General features: G+C 49.3%; 1 protein-coding gene across 1 annotated transcript; it reads right to left on the reverse strand.

Moving 5' to 3' along the window:
- Nucleotides 1-1220: 1220 nt before the first annotated feature.
- LOC307015475 (uncharacterized protein) lies at nucleotides 1221-3346 on the reverse strand. The gene is made up of 4 exons (XM_079644110.1): nucleotides 3234-3346; nucleotides 2748-2825; nucleotides 2474-2572; nucleotides 1221-2257 (listed from the first exon to the last, which is right to left on the reverse strand). The coding sequence occupies exons 1-4, from the start codon at nucleotides 3322-3324 to the stop codon at nucleotides 2160-2162; spliced, it is 366 nt and encodes a 121-aa protein (XP_079500236.1). The 5' UTR covers nucleotides 3325-3346; the 3' UTR covers nucleotides 1221-2159.
- Nucleotides 3347-18196: the final 14850 nt, after the last annotated feature.

The following is an 18196-nucleotide window of genomic DNA, read 5'->3' on the forward strand; positions in this document are numbered from 1 at the left end:
CTTGCTTAACTTAAACACTCAGAATTGCACTCGTCTTGACTTCTTTAGTGCAAAGTCATCGATAACATCCTCATATGACAGCTGACGAGAAACATCACTGTTAATGCTGATGATGGCAAGTCCACTGAGGCGTTCTTGGACCATTGTAGACCTCAGGTAGGTTTTAATTAACTTCAGCTTTGAGAAGCTTCTTTCTGCTGAAGCCACTGTCACTGGCATAGTGACTGCGATCCTGAGGGCCACCCACATATTAGGATAAACCTCCCTCAGGTTATTCCTTTCCAAGAACACCAACAGTTCCAGGGTGGTCATTGTGGGTGAGGGGAGAGTTGGAAAGTTCATCAGCTCCAGTGCCAACTCTTTTCCATCTATGTCTGACTGTCCGCCAGAGCTCAGGGTGTTGCTCAGTGTTTGACACTGCTTTGTCAGCTCGTTTCTGGGCAGTTCGGGGAAGTTGACAAGCACCCCAAAGTTTGCCTGAACTTCTTCCAGGTGTTCAAAATGCTCATTGAGGGAAGTGATGCAAACATCAACCACCCTGTTGAAAAATGTAACTGCCATCTTTTTTAGGGCATTGGCCATTGGCTCATCAGGTGCTTCATAAGAGAACTGCCTCTTGGTTGACCTCAGCCTCTTCTCCTTGAGGACAGCATCCACATCCATGTCCTCACACATGTCTTTAGCACTGATCTGAGCAGAGGCAAATCCAGTGGCTCTGTAGTCTTCCAGGGTGGCCTTTGTCTTTCTCAGGAGGTCAACTGCGATGTCAAGTTGCATTGACACAGACTGCATGACCTTACTGACCTGTTTGACTTTACTGAGGATGTCGTACCACACCACAGTGCAAATGGAGAAGCGGTAGGACCCCACTTCCTCAGCCAAAGACTGTGCCTCTATTTTGATCATTATGTCAGTGGCCTTGTCCCTCACCTCCAAAAGTGCATCTCGAACATGTTGAGCCTGATATTGCACAGCTTCCACACTGTTGACCCGGCTCTCCCACCTGGTTTCAGACCATGATTTCAAGGTAGTGGTGATATGGCTCATCAAAATGTCCCAGCGCTTTGTGGATGCTGAAAACAATGTAAAAAGGTTTTGGAGGTAGCCAAAGTATCCAGTGGCATCTAGGGAGCTTTTCGCTGCATCAGCTAACACCAGATTGAGAGTGTGTGCGCCACATGGCACGGATAGTGCCCTCGGGTTTAGTTCAAGTAACCTGGCCTGAACTCCTTTGTTTTTCCCTCGCATATTGGCACCATTGTCATAAGACTGCCCCCTACAGTCCTCAAAGGGGATGTTCAGTTCTTGGAGCCTGTCCAGGATGAGGGATGACAAACTCTCGCCAGTTGATTCCTCAGCGACAAGGAACCCCATGAAGTGTTCCTTAACTTGTGGCATCTCCTCCATTGTAACAATCCTTAAGATGACTGATAACTGCTCTGTGTGGCTAATGTCAGGTGTGCAGTCCAGAATGATGGAATAATATTTAGCCTTCTTAATTTCTTCAATCATGTGGGCACTGATTCTCTCACCGATACATTCAATGAGTTCATTTTGAATATTTTTTCCGAGATATGTGGTATGGCTTGCACCCCTTTTGACTTTAGCAACGTGTTCTTTCATTACAGGGTCAAACATTGCCATCAGCTCCACTTCTTTAAGGAAGTTGCCATTGTTGGGTTTGTTGAGTGTGTCACATGTTCCCCTGAGGCCCATGTTTCTCTCAGCTAATGATTGAATGATGGCGACCAACCTTGTTACCACCTCACGCCATCTCTTCCTTTCTATGTCTGTAAGCGCCATCTCAGTCCTATCAATAGTTTGCCCCTTTTGTAATCGAAACTCTAACTCTTTCCATGATTCCATGTGTTTAGTATGTTCTGGAGTGTTCTCGTGTGTTTTCAGTAATTGGTGGCAATTTTTCCAGTCATTTAGTCCTGCACTGATTAATTTGTATTCCTTCTGGGAGAACAGCTTGCAGCAAAAACAGTAAAGGCTGTCGTTTTTCTGTGAGTACAATAGCCAGCTTCTCTTGATTCTTTCCCCATTTACCAGTTTTCTATAAAAGTATTGGTGGTGGCAGCTTCTCCCATCCTGTCTTTTTGGAAAAATGAAGTGTGGTTTTGCCTGATAGGGTCCTCTGCTCACAAACTCTGTTCTTACCTTATGGATGGCCAGTCGGCAGGGTCATAAGCTGCTGCCTTTGTGGCGTCACGTGCTGCAGACTGTGTTGTGGTACTCGGGATCAATGTTTCCCCTGCAGATTGTGTAGCAGCAGGTTCACTGGACAGGTAGTGATATGTTTTCACATGCAGACAGTCAAACATGCATGGATACAGTCGGACACCCACTGTGTGTGTGTGTGGGTGTGGGTGTGGGTGTGTGTGTGTGTGTGTGTATATGTTTTACATTAACATGTACATTATTAGTAAGAGAAGTGCTATTGTAATGTGCAATAATAAACTGGACTCACGTGCTGCAGACTGTGTTGTGGTACTCGGGACCAATGTCTCTCCTGCAGATTGTGTAGCAGCAGGTTCACTTGGGACAGGTAGTAGTGATACGTTTTCACCTGCAGACAGTCGAACATGCATGGATACAGTCAGACACCCACTGTTTTACATTAACATGTACATTATAAGTGATATAGGTGCTATTGTAATGTGCAGGTGTGAACATGTGTATGAACTACCCACAACCCTAATAAATTCAACAGGCAATATCACAAAAAACTTGACTGAACTCACCTGCTACAGGCAGTGATGCAGTAGACTCAGGTTGTGCAGTGGTGTGAGTGGGATTACCCAGATATTTTAACAATTCACCTGGAAATTACACAGAGAATAATGTAGTAGGTATCTATCTGCAATAATACTGAGCAGTTCAGACTAGCTGACATAATTTCCTGTGCCCAAATATGCAAAATATATTTTTTAAGTGATAACCTAGCTAGTTAATGATTTAGCAGAATTATTTTGTGTCCATTACCATTTGTAAGCTAAAGATGGAACAAAATAGATAGCTTTAATAATAATAAATATATATAAAGAATACAAGAAAAACCACACAGTGCAGTTGGTGTAAAAAGAGCTATCAAGCTAGATGGTAAAGCAGCTCATCTGCTAGCTTCTATCATACTATATATCAGCTGCTATCATTAGCTAACGTTAGCTAGCTAGCTTTATACCGTTGCTTGAAAAATGCCAATAAACACAAACAGTCATCAGACATACCTCTGTTTTCCTGGAGTTTTTCCTCCTCTCTCTTTCTTTGCCTTTTCCAATGCGCCCCAGACGGCTTTTTGTTGGGGTTGCCCCGCTTCATGTTGTGACAGTGAAGTTCTAATTCTCGCGCTCGCAACACGCAAAACACAAATGGACAGAACCAAAGAAAACATAGAGAGGGGTGGTGCAGTGTTGGGTCGCCCCTACGTTTTATTTTTCATATTCTCAAAAAACAAATGAATCCTGATCTGAGCGGCGCCTAAAAAAAAGGAATCTGGGGGGCGCCTACAAATATAAAAAAAAATATACATAGGCCTATTAAAAAAAATTTTTTTTTTTAAATCTGGACTGCACCCCTGCGCTCCCTCTACAGTTCAGCGCCCTAGGCGAACATTTATAACGCCGGTGCGGCGGGCCGGCCCTGCACACACACACACACACACACACGCACGCACGCACGCACGCACGCACGCACACACACACACACACACACACACACACACACACACACACACACACACACACACACACACACACACACACACACACACACACACACACACACACACACACCAAAAGGCCTGACAGCCATAGGAAGAGGTAAGGGTGACAGTAAGGGAGTATGTGCAGACTAACTTAATCAACACTCTTGACTAGGAAGGCAAAAGGTGCTTTCTTTGTTCTGATCAGACCGAATCCGCATACTCTGTCTGAAATACCTGGAGAGTTACTTTTGTTAGAGCTTTCAGAGCTTTCTGAACTTATTTCTTAGCAGCACTGGGCATTTTTGTGTTGTATTGTATACAATTGAAAGTGCACAGATAAACAGTCAAGCATGGGCGGTAAAAATGTGTCTCCTCAGGCTCTCTAATACACACACAGTCATCTCTCAAACGAGGTGCCTGCCTGCTTTCCAGGACTTTTACAGCCTATGGCCGACTGCTGGGCCATGGGGTGTTAAGACAGGCACCTATAGCTCAGGAGTGAAGGTCCACACACACAGACACACACACACACACACACACACACACACACACACACACACACACACACACACACACACACACACACACACACACACACACACACACACACACCTCCTTGGAAGGACATCAGTGAAGGTCCCCACACCCACACATACACACACACACACACACACTTGGGGGCGGGCCGACCTGTCACTTTTTATGCATACTAATGTGATTGAAACATTTTTTATTATACACCATAAGGCGCAACAGTGGGGGCTTTTCACACCTGTGAATATACATCACCCCCCTCCTATCGACGGATTTCACACTTACTTGGGATATCACACCTACTTGAGATCTCACACCTCGATCAAAGGGGAGGCGGGACTTAGCTCATTAGCATAAGTAGGGAGAGGTGTGACCTGTCACAGCACCTGTCACTTTTCATGCATACTAATGTGATGGAAGCGGGATGAATATTACTACTTTTTCGCACTGTCATATAGTATTTTATACCTGTTTTTCACCTATTTTCTTATTTTTTTAGAACTATAATGATCATATAAAGGTGTGCCTTTACCTCATTGAGCTGAGGTTATCAGAGCCGCTCAGTCTTTCAAGAGAGAGCTCTCCAGGGGCGGACTGGCCATTGGGAATACCGAGAGTTTCCCCGGTGGGCGAGTGCTGTGTGTGGGCCGGAGGGCCAAACAAAACAAAAAAAATATAAAAAAAAAAAAAAGATTGTTTTTATTTATTTATTTTTAATATTTTTTTGCCTAAATCCTACCGGCCCACATTTGTAAGTGTTCCGGCCACTCCCTTTTTTTTTTTTGCTTACCTAAATCCTACCGGCCCACATTTGTAAGTGTTCCGGCCCAGCCCAGCCCAGCCCAGTGGGGTGTGGCCCATTGGGATGGGCTGGGCTGGGCCGGAACACTTACAAATGTGGGCCGGGGTTCAGGGGGAGTGGCTGTACGGCTGTACCCGTAGGATAGAAAAGGGGGGAAGTGACGTCTGACTCAGAGGTCGAGCAGGTGTGGAGAAGAACGTGTTGCCCACATTCTGTTACTGAGTTTAGGCTAGTTAGCTAGCAGGTTTATTGTTTTGGGTGCAGTCACGATTGCCTCCACTTGCTGTTCAAATAAATGTTGAAAGAAAAAGTTAATCTGTTTACAGTTCAGTTTCATATGGGTGTTGAAGAAGAAGAAGAAGAAGAATTGAAGAAGAAGAAGAAGAAGAATTTGGAGGGATGAAACCCTCTTTAATGGTCACACATGCAGAGCACACAGCACACACAGTAAAATGTGTTCTCTGCTTTTAACCCATCCTAGTACCAGGAGTCTAGAGCAGTGGGCAGCTTTTGTACAGCGCCCGGGGAGCAATGGGAGTGAGGGGGGAAGGGGGATGTCCGGTGCCTTTCTCAAGGGCACCAAGGCAGGTCAGGAGGTGAACTGGGACCTCTCCAAGTAGAAGTCCACACTCCAAATGGAGTCTGGTCGGGGACTTGAACCAGCGACTCTATGGCTCACAGTCCAAGCCCCTACTGACTGCCATAGATTTAGTCCCTAATTTTGCTCTCAAAGTGCACCAGATTGATGCATTTAACTTCAACATTTAAAAAAAAATCTTCCCGGGGGAACTTGCCCCCCGGGCCCCCCTAGAGGTGGTGAGGTCCACCACCTGCCCATACCCCCTGTTAAATTGTTTCACCCACATTGAGGATGCTCTCTAGGCCCATGTTTTATTCCATGTGTCAAGTCAGGCAAATTGGGTCAAAATGTTATTGTATCAATGATCTGTTAACATTAAAATCACTAAATATATGCTGTAACTATTTTGCTCTAGGCAACTCAAGGGCTAAGGTAATGTGATTACTATATGAATAATTGTCCAAAATAAAATAAAATGCATAGGGTTTTTTGTTAAGTACCATGCTTTCGTCGCCGGCCGGCCCATACATGCCGCGCATTAACTGGGCCTGTCTGTCAATTAATCCCCGGGCCACTTTTTCCCCCTAGTCCGCCCCTGGAGCTCTCTAAAGGTCTCCCCTCTGTGACATAAAAGCAAATAGAAGCTGTGTACGTTTTTTGGGAGTTTGATTTATTTTAACCATCCATCCATCCATCTTCTCCCGCTTATCCGTGGTCGGGTTGCGGAGGTAGCAGTTCCAGCAGAGAGCCGCAAACTTTCTTTTCCCTGGCCACATCAACCAGCTCTGACTGGGGGATCCCAAGGCGCTCCCAGGCCAGCGAAGAGATATAATCCCTCCACCTGGTCCTAGGTCTACCCCTTGGTCTCTTCCCAGCTGGACGTGCCTGGAACACTTCCCTAGGGAGGCACCCAGGTGGCATCCTAACTAGGTGCCCGAACCACCTCAACTGGCTCCTTTCGACGCGAAGGAGGAGCGGTTCAACTCTGAGTCCCTCCCGTATGCACAAACTTCTCACCTTATCCCTAAGGGAGACACCAGCCACCCTGCGGAGAAAACCCATCTCGGCCGCTTGTACCCGCGATCTCGTTCTTTCGGTCATGACCCATCCTTCATGACCATAGGTGAGGGTAGGAACGAAAATGGACCGGTAGACAGAGCCCTTTGCCTTGTGGCTCAGCTCCCTTTTCGTCACAACGGTGTGGTAAAGCGACTGCAGTACCGCTCCCACTGCTCCGATTCTCCGACCCATCTCACGCTCCATTGTTCCCTCAGTCGAGAACAAGACCCCGAGATACTTGAATTCCTTCACTTGGGGTAAAGACTCATTCCCTACTTGGAGTGGAAAGTCCATCGGTTTCCTGCTGAGAACCATGGCCTCAGATTTGGAGGTAATGATCTTCATCCCAGCCGCTTCCCACTCGGTTGCGAACCGATCCAGTGAGTGCTGAAGGTCGCAGACCGATGAAGCCATCAGAACCACATCATCTGCAAAAAGCAGTGGCGCAATCCTTAGTCCACCGAACTGCAGACCCCCTCACCCACGACTACGCCTCGAAATCCGATCCATGTATATTACAAACAGGATTGGTGACAAAGCGCAGCCTTGGCGGAGGCCAACCCTCACCGGAAATGGGTCCGACTTACTGCAGAGGACCCGGACACAGCTCTCACTTTGGGAGTACAGAGATTGGATGGCCCTGAGTAGAGACCCCCTCACCCCATACTCCCGCAGCACCTCCCACAGTAACTCCCTGGGAACCCTGTCATACGCCTTCTCCAAGTCTACAAAACACATGTAGACTGGATAAGCGTACTCCCAGGCCCCCTCCAGGATCCTTGCGAGAGTAAAAAGCTGATCCGTCGTTCCACGACCAGGACGGAATCCGCATTGTTCCTCCTCAATCTGAGGTTCGACAATCGGCCTGAACCTCCTTTCGACTACCTTAGAGTAAACTTTCCCAGGGAGGCTTAGTAGTGTGATGCCTCTGTAATTGGCACACACCCTCTGATCCCCCTTTTTGAAAAGGGGAACCACCACCCCGGTCTGCCACTCCTTCGGTACTGTTTCCGACTTCCACGCAACGTTGATGAGACGTGTCAACCATGACAGTCCCTCAACACCCAGAGCCTTCAGCATTTCTGGGCGGATCTCATCCACCACCGGGGCTTTCCCACTGTGAAGTTGTTTGACGACCTCAGTGACCTCCCCCCGGGAAATTGGTGTCGATCCCCCGTCATACTCCCGCTCTGCCTCTAACATAGAGGGCGGAGTTGTCGGGTTCAGGAGTTCCTCAAAGTGTTCCTTCCAACGCCCTAACAATCCATCAGTTGATGTCAACGACATCCCATCCTTACTGTACACAGCTTGGATGGTTCCCTGCTTCCCCCTCCTGAAGTGTCGGACAGTTTTCCAGAAAAACTTTGGTGCCGCCCGAAAGTCCTTTTCCATGTCTTCTCCGAACTTCTCCAACACCCGCTGCTTTGCCTCGGCCACGGCTGAGGCTGCTGCCCTTCGGGCCTGTCGGTACCTTGCAACTGCCTCGGGAGTCCCCCGGGATAACAAATCTCTGAAGGCCTCCTTCTTCAGTTGGACGGCTTCCCTGACCCTATTTAGGGGCAATGGATGTCCACTCTCGGGAGACGACAGACAGTGGTGCGGTTAGCCAAAGTGACAGACCTAATTTTAGCCCTATTTACAGGCAATGGACGTCCACTCTCGGGAGACGACCGACAGTGGTGCGGTTAGCCAAAGTGACAGACCTAATGTTAGACCTATTTACAGGCAATGGACGTCCACTCTCGGGAGAGAGACCTCCAGCATGTGTCCCTGAAATGGAGACTCTGTTTATTTCACTCATCCAGGACAGAGACCGGGGAAATCTCCTCTCTGTGGCCCCTCCAAGACCCCCAAAAGAACGGACCACAGACCTCCAGCATGTGTCCCTGACATGGGCACCTCCATAACCTTGCACACCGTGAGTCCCCAGACTCCCGGACTTAAGCGCTCCCCCACGGACTAAACCCAGATGATCACACCTTACAGAACCTCATGCCCCTGGTAACCCTAAAAGGGGGGTGGATTTTGCGGTGCTTTACCGTCCGCACATCGGCATCCATATTCGGCCTTATTCACGGCACCACCACCCCTTCTGTGGAGGATATTCTCATGCTCCTGGTAACCCTTTAAATAGTCTGATACTGTCAGGGCTCATCACCGCACTTTACAAGCCAGAAATAATGTTTAAATGGTCGGGAAAAGTGTTTTTAAACGTCTGGAAGAGAGTTGTAGCCTGTCATTTTGCAGGATATCATTTAACATTGAACATTTCCTGGAAATGCACAGAATATGTCCATTTCCAGGAGAGATTCCATGTTAAATGATATCGTGCAAAATGACAGGCTATAACCCAGGAACAAGTGTTTGAAAAGCGGGGAAAAGTTGTTTAAAATAGTCGGAAAAGTGTTTTTAAACGTATGGAAGAGAGTTGTAGCCTGTCATTTTGCAGGATATAATTTAACATGTAACCTCTCCTGGAAATGCAGAGAATATGTCCATTTCCAGGAGAGGGTCAATGTTAAATGATATCGTGCAAAATGAAAGGCTATAACCCAGGAACAAGTGTTTGAAAGGCGGGGAAAAGTTGTTTAAAATAGTCGGAAAAGTGTTTTTAAACGTATGGAAGAGAGTTGTAGCCTGTCATTTTGCAGGATATAATTTAACATGTAACCTCTCCTGGAAATGCACAGAATATGTCAATTTTCAGGAGAGGGTCAATGTTAAATGATATCGTGCAAAATGACAGGCTATAACCCAGGAACAAGTGTTTGAAAGGCGGGGAAATGTTGTTTAAAATAGTCTGATACCTCCAGGGCGCATCACCGCATTTTACAAGCCAGGGAAGGTGTCTGAATCCTGGGTAAACATTGTTTAAATAGTCTGACACCTGGCACTGTATTTGCCCCTGGGAACCTTCAAGGTTATATTCATGTTTTATTATTTATTTAATAATCACATGATTTTTACAAAAACAGTATACACAGTATACATATATACAATAATAATAATATAACAATATACATAATAAAAACATGAAAAGTGGTGAAAATGAGAAAATGTATCCGAAAATAGTGCCTCATAATGCGGGCATGTGGACAGTAGCCAGAGACTCACAGGCACACACACATGCAGAGATCCAGGGGGCGGAGCACATGGCTTTTTTTACCCAGAAATAAGTCTCTGAGAGGCGGGGAGACTCAGAGGACAGGCTGCGTCACCTCCCTTTGTAACCCAGGAAAAGAGCAGGAATTATGGCTGCGTGAGTGTTAAAAGTGCATTCATCTGTGTTAATCCGACAGCCGCAGAGGTGCTGACGGAAAGCAGGCGGAACAAATTGATTATTTTAACCAGGAATAAATGTTTGCAAGGCGGGGAAAGTGTTCCTGCAGCCCCTCCATAACGGTAATAATGATTAGAAATGATTTCCAGGGCAGAAAGCGGTTTTTAAATGTGGAAAAAAATATGTTAAACTGTTTAAAAAGCACAAAGTGATTTGAGTGCAGTTCTCATGTGTCCCCGCAGGAGGGCGCGTCGTCCCAGGGAGCACAGTGCATTAATAGTAAAAAATACAACAAAAAAAGGGCAAATCAATGGATTTAAAGTGCAGGGAAGCTCCGCACCACGCACAGGTACATTCCTAAATCCCCACCATGGTGACCACGGTGATTTAAACTAGTTTCTGCGGGGGAAAGAGTGCTGAAAATCGGATTAAACCCTGCTCACAGTGTGGTAAAAGTCAGATTGTTTCAGAGACCCATAGTAATGCAGGGTCGGGCCGTGTCAGTGCTTGGATGGGAGACCGCCTGGGAATACCCGGTGCTGTAAGCTTTTTTTAAATGCAGCTACATGCATGGTGACAAGGTACGATTTATACCCTAAAATAGCATGCTAAGCGTGGGTGGATTAGTTTCAAAGAATGCACACTCTGCTCATGTCAGTCTTCCATTAAAATAGACCGGGAAAAACACCTCTTTTTAGCCCCTCACTGAGCCCCAAAGGACGGACTAAGCAGCTCCAACACGGCTCCCTCACATGCACACTCTGCTCATGTCAGACTTACATTAAAATAGACCGGGAAAAACACCTCTTTTTAGCCCCTCACAGAGCCCCAAAGGACGGACTAAGCAGCTCCAGCACGGCTCCCTCACATGCACACTCTGCTCATGTCAGACTTACATTAAAATAGACCGGGAAAACACCTCTTTTTAGCCCCTCACAGAGCCCCAAAGGACGGACTAAGCAGCTCCAGCACGGCTCCCTCACATGCACACTCTGCTCATGTCAGACTTACATTAAAATAGACCGGGAAAAACACCTCTTTTTAGCCCCTCACAGAGCCCCAAAGGACGGACTGAGGACCTCCGGCAACAGTGGTACTTCCATAACCTCGTGCACCGTGAGACCCCGGGCCCCCGGACTTAAGCACTCCCCCACGGACTAAACCCAGATGTTCACACCCTACAGAACTTCATGCCCCTGGTTACCCTAAAGGGGGTGGATGTTGCGGTGCTTTACCGTCCGCACATCGGCATCCATATTCGGCCTTATTCATGACACCACCACCCCTTCTTTGGAGGATATTCTCATGCTCCTGGTAACCCTTTAAATAGTCTGATACTACCAGGGCTCATCACCGCACTTTACAAGCCAGAAATAATGTTTAAATGGTCGGGGAAAGTGTTTTTAAACGTCTGGAAGAGAGTTGTAGCCTGTCATTTTGCAGGATATCATTTAACATTGAACATCTCCTGGAAATGCACAAAATATGTCCATTTCCAGGAGAGATTCCATGTTAAATGATGTCCTGCAAAATGACAGGCTATAACCCAGGAACAAGTGTTTGAAAGGCGGGGAAAAGTTGTTTAAAATCGTCGGAAAAGTGTTTTTAAACGTATGGAAGAGCGTTTTAGCCTGTCATTTTGCAGGATATCATTTAACATGTAACCTCTCCCGGAAATGCACAGAATATGTCCATTTTCAGGAGAGGGTCCAATGTTAAATGTTAAACACCCAGGGATACGTGTTTGAAAGGCAGGGAAAAGTTGTTTAAAATAGTCTGATACGTCCAGGGCGCATCACCGCATTTTACAAGCCAGGGAAGGTGTCTTATAGTCTGATACCTGGCACTGTATTTGCCCCTGGGAACCTTCAAGGTTATACTAATGTATTTTTATGTACTTAATTATCACACCATTTTTACAAAAACAGTATACAAAATAAACATAATAACAACATGATTACAACATGATTAACAGGGGCCTGGGGGCCATATTAGCCGTCTAACTTGTACGGTGCACCGGGGAAAAAAGGTTGAGTCCACGGCCCCTTTCCCCTCATCAGGAGTATCAATCGGTCCTTAAGAAGAGGTATCGCTGCTCTCCGCCCCTGAGTCCTCTTCGGAGGTAGCTGACGGTGGTAGACCTCCTTCTGATGATGATGCTGCTGCAGCTGCTGCCGCCCTGAACATGGAGCGGATCTTCAATGCCTCCTTTATTCCAGGCGTATTCGCGTAGAACCGGTCTGCAGTGCTTACGTCGTGGCACATAAACCTAGAGAGAATCGACCTGCTTTCTGGATCTTGGTGATGCTTGATATTGTCAGCCAGGGCAGTGCGCAAGATGGTGAAGGTGACGGCTGTTTCTAGCCCAGCATCAGCCCAAGCCCTCTTCAAGTGAGCGTTCAGGTTCTTGGAAGCCTGCTTCCCCGATGTGAAAAGGAAGAATTCACTCTGAGGACCCGACAAGCCCTCTTTTATCCCCATCCACCGCATGACCCAGCTAAACTCCTTTATTGTAAGCACCAGCTGTGTTTCACCAAATGTCTTGGCAGTCTTTTGATCCTGCACGTGGATGATGTAGCCCTCAGCAGTGCCCCTTCTGTCCGCCTCAAAGACCTCCGTGTTGGTCATGTTTGCGTACACACCCAGACGGTGGCCATACAGGAGGCTCCAATGGAGGGTTAGATAGCCATAAAGCAGGTACTGGGTGATTGAGGTCGGATTGCTAGCCATCAGGTCAAGGAGATCAGGGATGCGCTTCTCAGCGGCCGCCATGGCGGCGAGAAGCTCCGCCTGGCTCGGCAGATGATCCAGCTTGTCCCTCTTCACCTTAAACCGGTGGACAGTGACAGACTTTTTCAAATCGTTAATGTTGGCTTTCACCTCTCTGATGATGTGGGTCATATCAGACTGGGTGAGCCTGCACCCCCGGAGCTTTGACGCAGACAAGTACCTCAGGAAATGGTTCACAGTCTTCAGGGAACAACAGCGATGTTGTGACTGTCCGGCCCGACTCTGAAATATACTCGCTCCAGCCACGGACCCTCTTTGTGTCTTTTAGAAACAGCCAGTCTGACAGCCGGTCAACACCATGGGCCATGAATACTAGGAAGTTCTTTATCCGGCTGACATTGGACATACAATTCTCTTTCCGTTTTACTGTCGGTGCGAGACCCTCACAATGACCTCTGTATGTCTGAATGTACGTCTCCATGCTTTTAGGCAACGTGATTTCAAGCATGGTATTCCCCCGTCCCTTCCCAGTGGACCATTGATTTTGGGGAGAGGGCCAGTCCTTAGCCAGATTAGCTTTCAGCTTATTGGAGACAGACGCACGGGTCTTCTGGCATACAGGGGTCTCACTACAGGAGGCTTCTACGGACCGCATGACAGTCTTCACCGGGGTCTTGCTTCCGGAGGCTTCTGGGGACCGCATCACAGACTTGAGAGGGGTCTCACTCGCAGAGGCTTCTATGGACCGCATGACAGTCTTCACCGGGGTCTCACTACCGGAGGCTCCTGGGGACCGCATGACAGTCTTCACCGGGGTCTCACTACCGGAGGCTTCTGGGGACCGCATGACAGTCTTCACCGGGATCTCACTACCGGAGGCTTCTGGGGACCGCATGACAGTCTTCACCGGGGTCTCACTACCGGAGGCTTTGTCGGACCGCATGACAGTCTTCACCGGGGTCTTGCTTCCGGAGGATTCTGGGGACCGCATGACAGTCTTCACCGGGGTCTTGCTTCCGGAGGCTTCTGGGGACCGCATCACAGACTTGAGAGGGGTCTCACTCGCAGAGGCTTCTATGGACCGCATGACAGTCTTCACCGGGGTCTTGAGAGGGGTATTGCTGCCGGAGGCTACTGTGTTCATGCCGGGGGTACTTGAGATTGCTACGCCCTTAAATCGTATACATTCTTCATCTTCCTCAAGCAGAGCAGCAGTGGCATTCTGCTTCCTGGGTTTTAGACCCTGTTTTAGCCTGGAGCGCAGGGTCTTCACCTCATCAATGAGGGCATCCTTCTGAGCCCTCAATGCCACATTTTCCAGCCTCACCTGCATGCAGTCCTCTTCGTCACACTCGGTATGTGGGGAGAAGGGTGGAGGGTGCACCGGGTATTCCTCCTCATTGTCTATATCCAATAATGTAGCCATTCCAATGATGGGATTAGTCTCTCGGAGGTCATGGAGCAACTGCATGGCCACGCTATGCTTCAGCCTTGCCATGACCTGATGTGCCTCATCTCGGGAGAACTCAGGGTGGTCACGAGTTACATGACGGTGTAGTTTCTTCCCAGCATACGAACACCCTGTGATGGGAAAGGGTTTGGTCCGAACATTTATTCTACCACTGGCCATTTTAAGAATGATGCCTCTTTCCTCCAGGTTCCGCACTGCATGTTTGTGCTTCAGGTGCTTTTCAAAGCCAGATAGCGGAGTCTGCACACCGGGCATTCGGTCAACATCCTTCCCAAAACACACACAATGAATTCTATTTAAATGGTTTTCTGTTTCTCCGTTTATATGCGTTAGACAACTGCTGATTGCAACCATGGGTCCGATGCTTCAATGCAGGGAACACGGACCAAGGGGAGGAATTGGGTTACCACCTGGTTAAAATGGTCCCACCTCCGCACCGACGCGGGGCTGGTGATGGGTCCGATACATTGATTGTTTTTTGTTTCATGGTTCTGCCACGAGCTCACAAGACAGTTTTGGGTACAAAAACGTGGGGATAACAGTACCTCCGGGCGCTCCATCCCGCTCCGGCTTTCGCCGCAGCGGGGGGAGGAGGCATTGAACCCCTCGCACCTGCCCCCGGAGGAGGCAGGGGAGTCAGGTACCCGGAGGCGCACGGTGGACGGCCAGGGCGAGACCGCCACACCACACTGGAGTCAGAGTTCCGAGTTTTTCGAGCCACGTCCCGGTGAAACACAGTACGGAGCACCCGGCAGGAACCTCCAGCAGACCCCCCCGCGCGGTTCCCTCGTCCCTCGGAAGAGGCGGAGAGGTGGGTGTTTTTCATCTGCTGGCGGACTGCCGGGGAGGACGTGCTGCTCGAGAGCCAGGCTCAGAGTTAGTGGCAGTGAGAGCTCGTGCACCTGCCTTTTACAGCAGGCACGCGCTGGTATCGGGGTGGGGAGAGAAGGTAGAAGCAGAGGCTGCAGAAACAGCCAGAGCCTTCCCCTCTAACACACCCCTCATTTGGTGCATTGAACCCCTCGCACCTGCCCCCGGAGGAGTCAGGTACCCGGAGGCGCACGGTGGACGGCCAGGGCGAGACCGCCACACCGCACTGGAGTCAGAGTTCCGACGTTTTTCGAGCCAGGTCCCGGTGAAACGCAGTACGGAGCACCCGGCAGGAACCTCCAGAAGACCCCCCCGCGCAGTTCCCTCGTCCCTCGGAAGAGGCGGAGAGGTGGGTGTTTTTCATCTGCTGGCGGACTGCCGGGGAGAACGTGCTGCTCTAGAGCCAGGCTCAGAGTTAGTGGCAGTGAGAGCCCGTGCACCTGCCTTTTACAGCAGGCAAGCGCTGGTATCGGGGTGGGGAGAGAAGGTAGAAGCAGAGGCTGCAGAAACAGCCAGAGCCTTCCCCTCTAACACACCCCTCATTTGGTGCATTGAACCCATCGCACCTGCCCCCGGAGGAGTCAGGTACCCGGAGGCGCACGGTGGACGGCCAGGGCGAGACCGCCACACCGCACTGGAGTCAGGGTTCCGAGTTTTTTGAGCAAGGTCCCGGTGAAACGCAGTACGGAGCACCCGGCAGGAGCCTCCAGCAGACCCCCCCGCGCGGTTCCCTCGTCCCTCGGAAGAGGCGGAGAGGTGGGTGTATTTCATCTGCTGGCGGACTGCCGGGGAGAACGTGCTGCTCGGGAGCCAGGCTCAGAGTTAGTGGCAGTGAGAGCCCGTGCACCTGCCTTTTACAGCAGGCACGCGCTGGTATCGGGATGGGGAGAGAAGGTAGAAGCAGAGGCTGCAGAAACAGCCAGAGCCTTCCCTTCTAACACACCCCTCATTTGGTTCATGAGCACTGGGCAGAGTCCCCTGTCAACTCTCCTTATATTCCTCCGGAGACCAGTTGGGACATGGCAGCATCCCACTTCGCCTGGTACACCATATCGTTAAATGAGCTCAGTAATGTACTGCACAACATCACATGGGTAAATGAGCTACGTAATGCACTGCAAAATCAAATTTGGTTTATTTCCAAAAAGCCTGGAAAAAACACATATCCGTCATGTCCTGTAAAATATCATTCTTTGTTTATTTCCATCCTTCAGGCAAATACACATATCTTTGTCCGCTCCAGGAGCACCCGCAGTTTGGATGAACCGACCGCCAAGCACCGGAAGCTGGACCCGGGGAGGAGGCCCTCCGATGGCGGGTCAAATTTGCTGATACCGCAGCTGGCTGGACACTAGCCGTAGAAGAACACCTGGGCGGGACCAGGCATGTCCCTCTTTGCAGACAAGCATATATGCGCTCCGGCATTCGCCGCATATCTTTGTCCGCCCCAGGAGCAGAGTCAAACCCGCAGTTTGGATGAACCGACCGCCAGAGCACCGGTACGAGGCCGGGCCGGCGGAGGCCTTCCGATGGAGGGTCGCATTTGCCATTCGATCAATGTCTTTGCAGACAAGCATATATGTGGTTGTTACGCAGGATCAAACAGGTAGTGTGATGAAGTAGGGTCCTGTGCCCGGAGCAAGGCCAATTGCTGAATGCCGCAGCCGACTAAGACTGCTATGCCACAGTGGAGGATGAGAGAAACAGGTGTTTGTCTTGCATTCCGCGGCGAAGTGGGGAGGTGGAACTTCCACCCCGCTACGGAACCCGTGGTGGGACCCCTGAGTCAGACGGTTCGTCTTGGAAACGCTTCATATCGGTCGGCCTGGGAGGTAAGAGACACGCAGGGTAACGGACACGCAGGGTTACCCCCACGCAGCCCACGCAACACGGAGGAGGCAGGGGAGTCTGGTACCCGGAGGCGCATGGCCGCAACACCGCACTGGAGTCAGGGTTTTGAGTTTTTCGAGCCAGGTCCCGGTGAAATGCAGGACTCCAGCAGGAGCCTCCAGCAGACCCCCCAGACGTTTCCCTCATCCCTCCCGGCCATCAGAGTCGAACCCGCAGTTCGGAGGAACCGACCACCAGAGCACCGGCACGAGGCCGGGCCGGCGGAGGCCCTCCGATGGCGGGTCGCGTTTGCCATTCGATCAGTGAGAAATCAGAAGAGGAAGGGAAAAAAAAGACTAACTTGTCTTTTTGGAGTTCCATAAAAAAAGGGTGAAAATGAAAAAATGTATCCGAGAATAGTGCCCCATAAGGCGGGTAGAGTCCCCTGACAACTCCCCTCGCATTCCTCCACACTCACAAAGTAACACTTTACTTTTTGGAGAACCGTACAAAACGGCTAAAAGTGTTGAAATGTATCCGATAATAGTGCCCCATAAGGCGGGTAGAGTCCCCTGACAACTCCCCTCGCATTCCTCCACACTCACAAAGTAACACTTTACTTTTTGGAGAACCGTACAAAACGGTTAAAAGTGTTGAAATGTATCCGAGAATAGTGCCCCATAAGGCGGGTAGAGTCCCCTCACAACTCCCCTCACATTCCTCCACGCTCACAAAGTAACACTTTACTTTTTGGAGAACCGTACAAAACGGCTAAAAGTGTTGAAATGTATCCGAGAATAGTGCCCCATAAGGCGGGTAGAGTCCCCTGTCAACTCCCCTTGCATTCCTCCACACTCTGAAAAAGTCAGAGTTATTTTTTGGAGAACCATCAAAAAGGACTAAAAGTGTTAAAATGTATCCAAATATAGTGCCTCATGAGGCGGATAGAGTCCCCTGTCAACTCCCCTTGCAGTCCTCCACACTCTGAAAAAGTCAGAGTTATTTTTTGGAGAACCATCAAAAAGGGCTAAAAGTGTTAAAATGTATCCGAAAATAGTGCCTCATGAGGCGGATAGAGTCCCCTGTCAACTCCCCTTGCAATCCTCCACACTCTAAAAAAGTCAGAGTTATTTTTTGGAGAACCATCAAAAAGGGCTAAAAGTGTTAAAATGTATCCGAAAATAGTGCCTCATGAGGCGGATAGAGTCCCCTGGCAACTCCCCTTGCCTTCCTGCGGAGCCCAGTTCAAAAACTTAAAGTTTGGTAAGAACCATGCTGGGGGGTCTCCGGGCAACAAAATGTATCCGAGCCAGAGTGCACATACAGCGGAT

Source organism: Notothenia rossii (genome assembly GCF_949606895.1).
Source record: "Notothenia rossii genome assembly, chromosome: 1".
NCBI classification, from domain to species: Eukaryota; Metazoa; Chordata; class Actinopteri; order Perciformes; family Nototheniidae; genus Notothenia; species Notothenia rossii.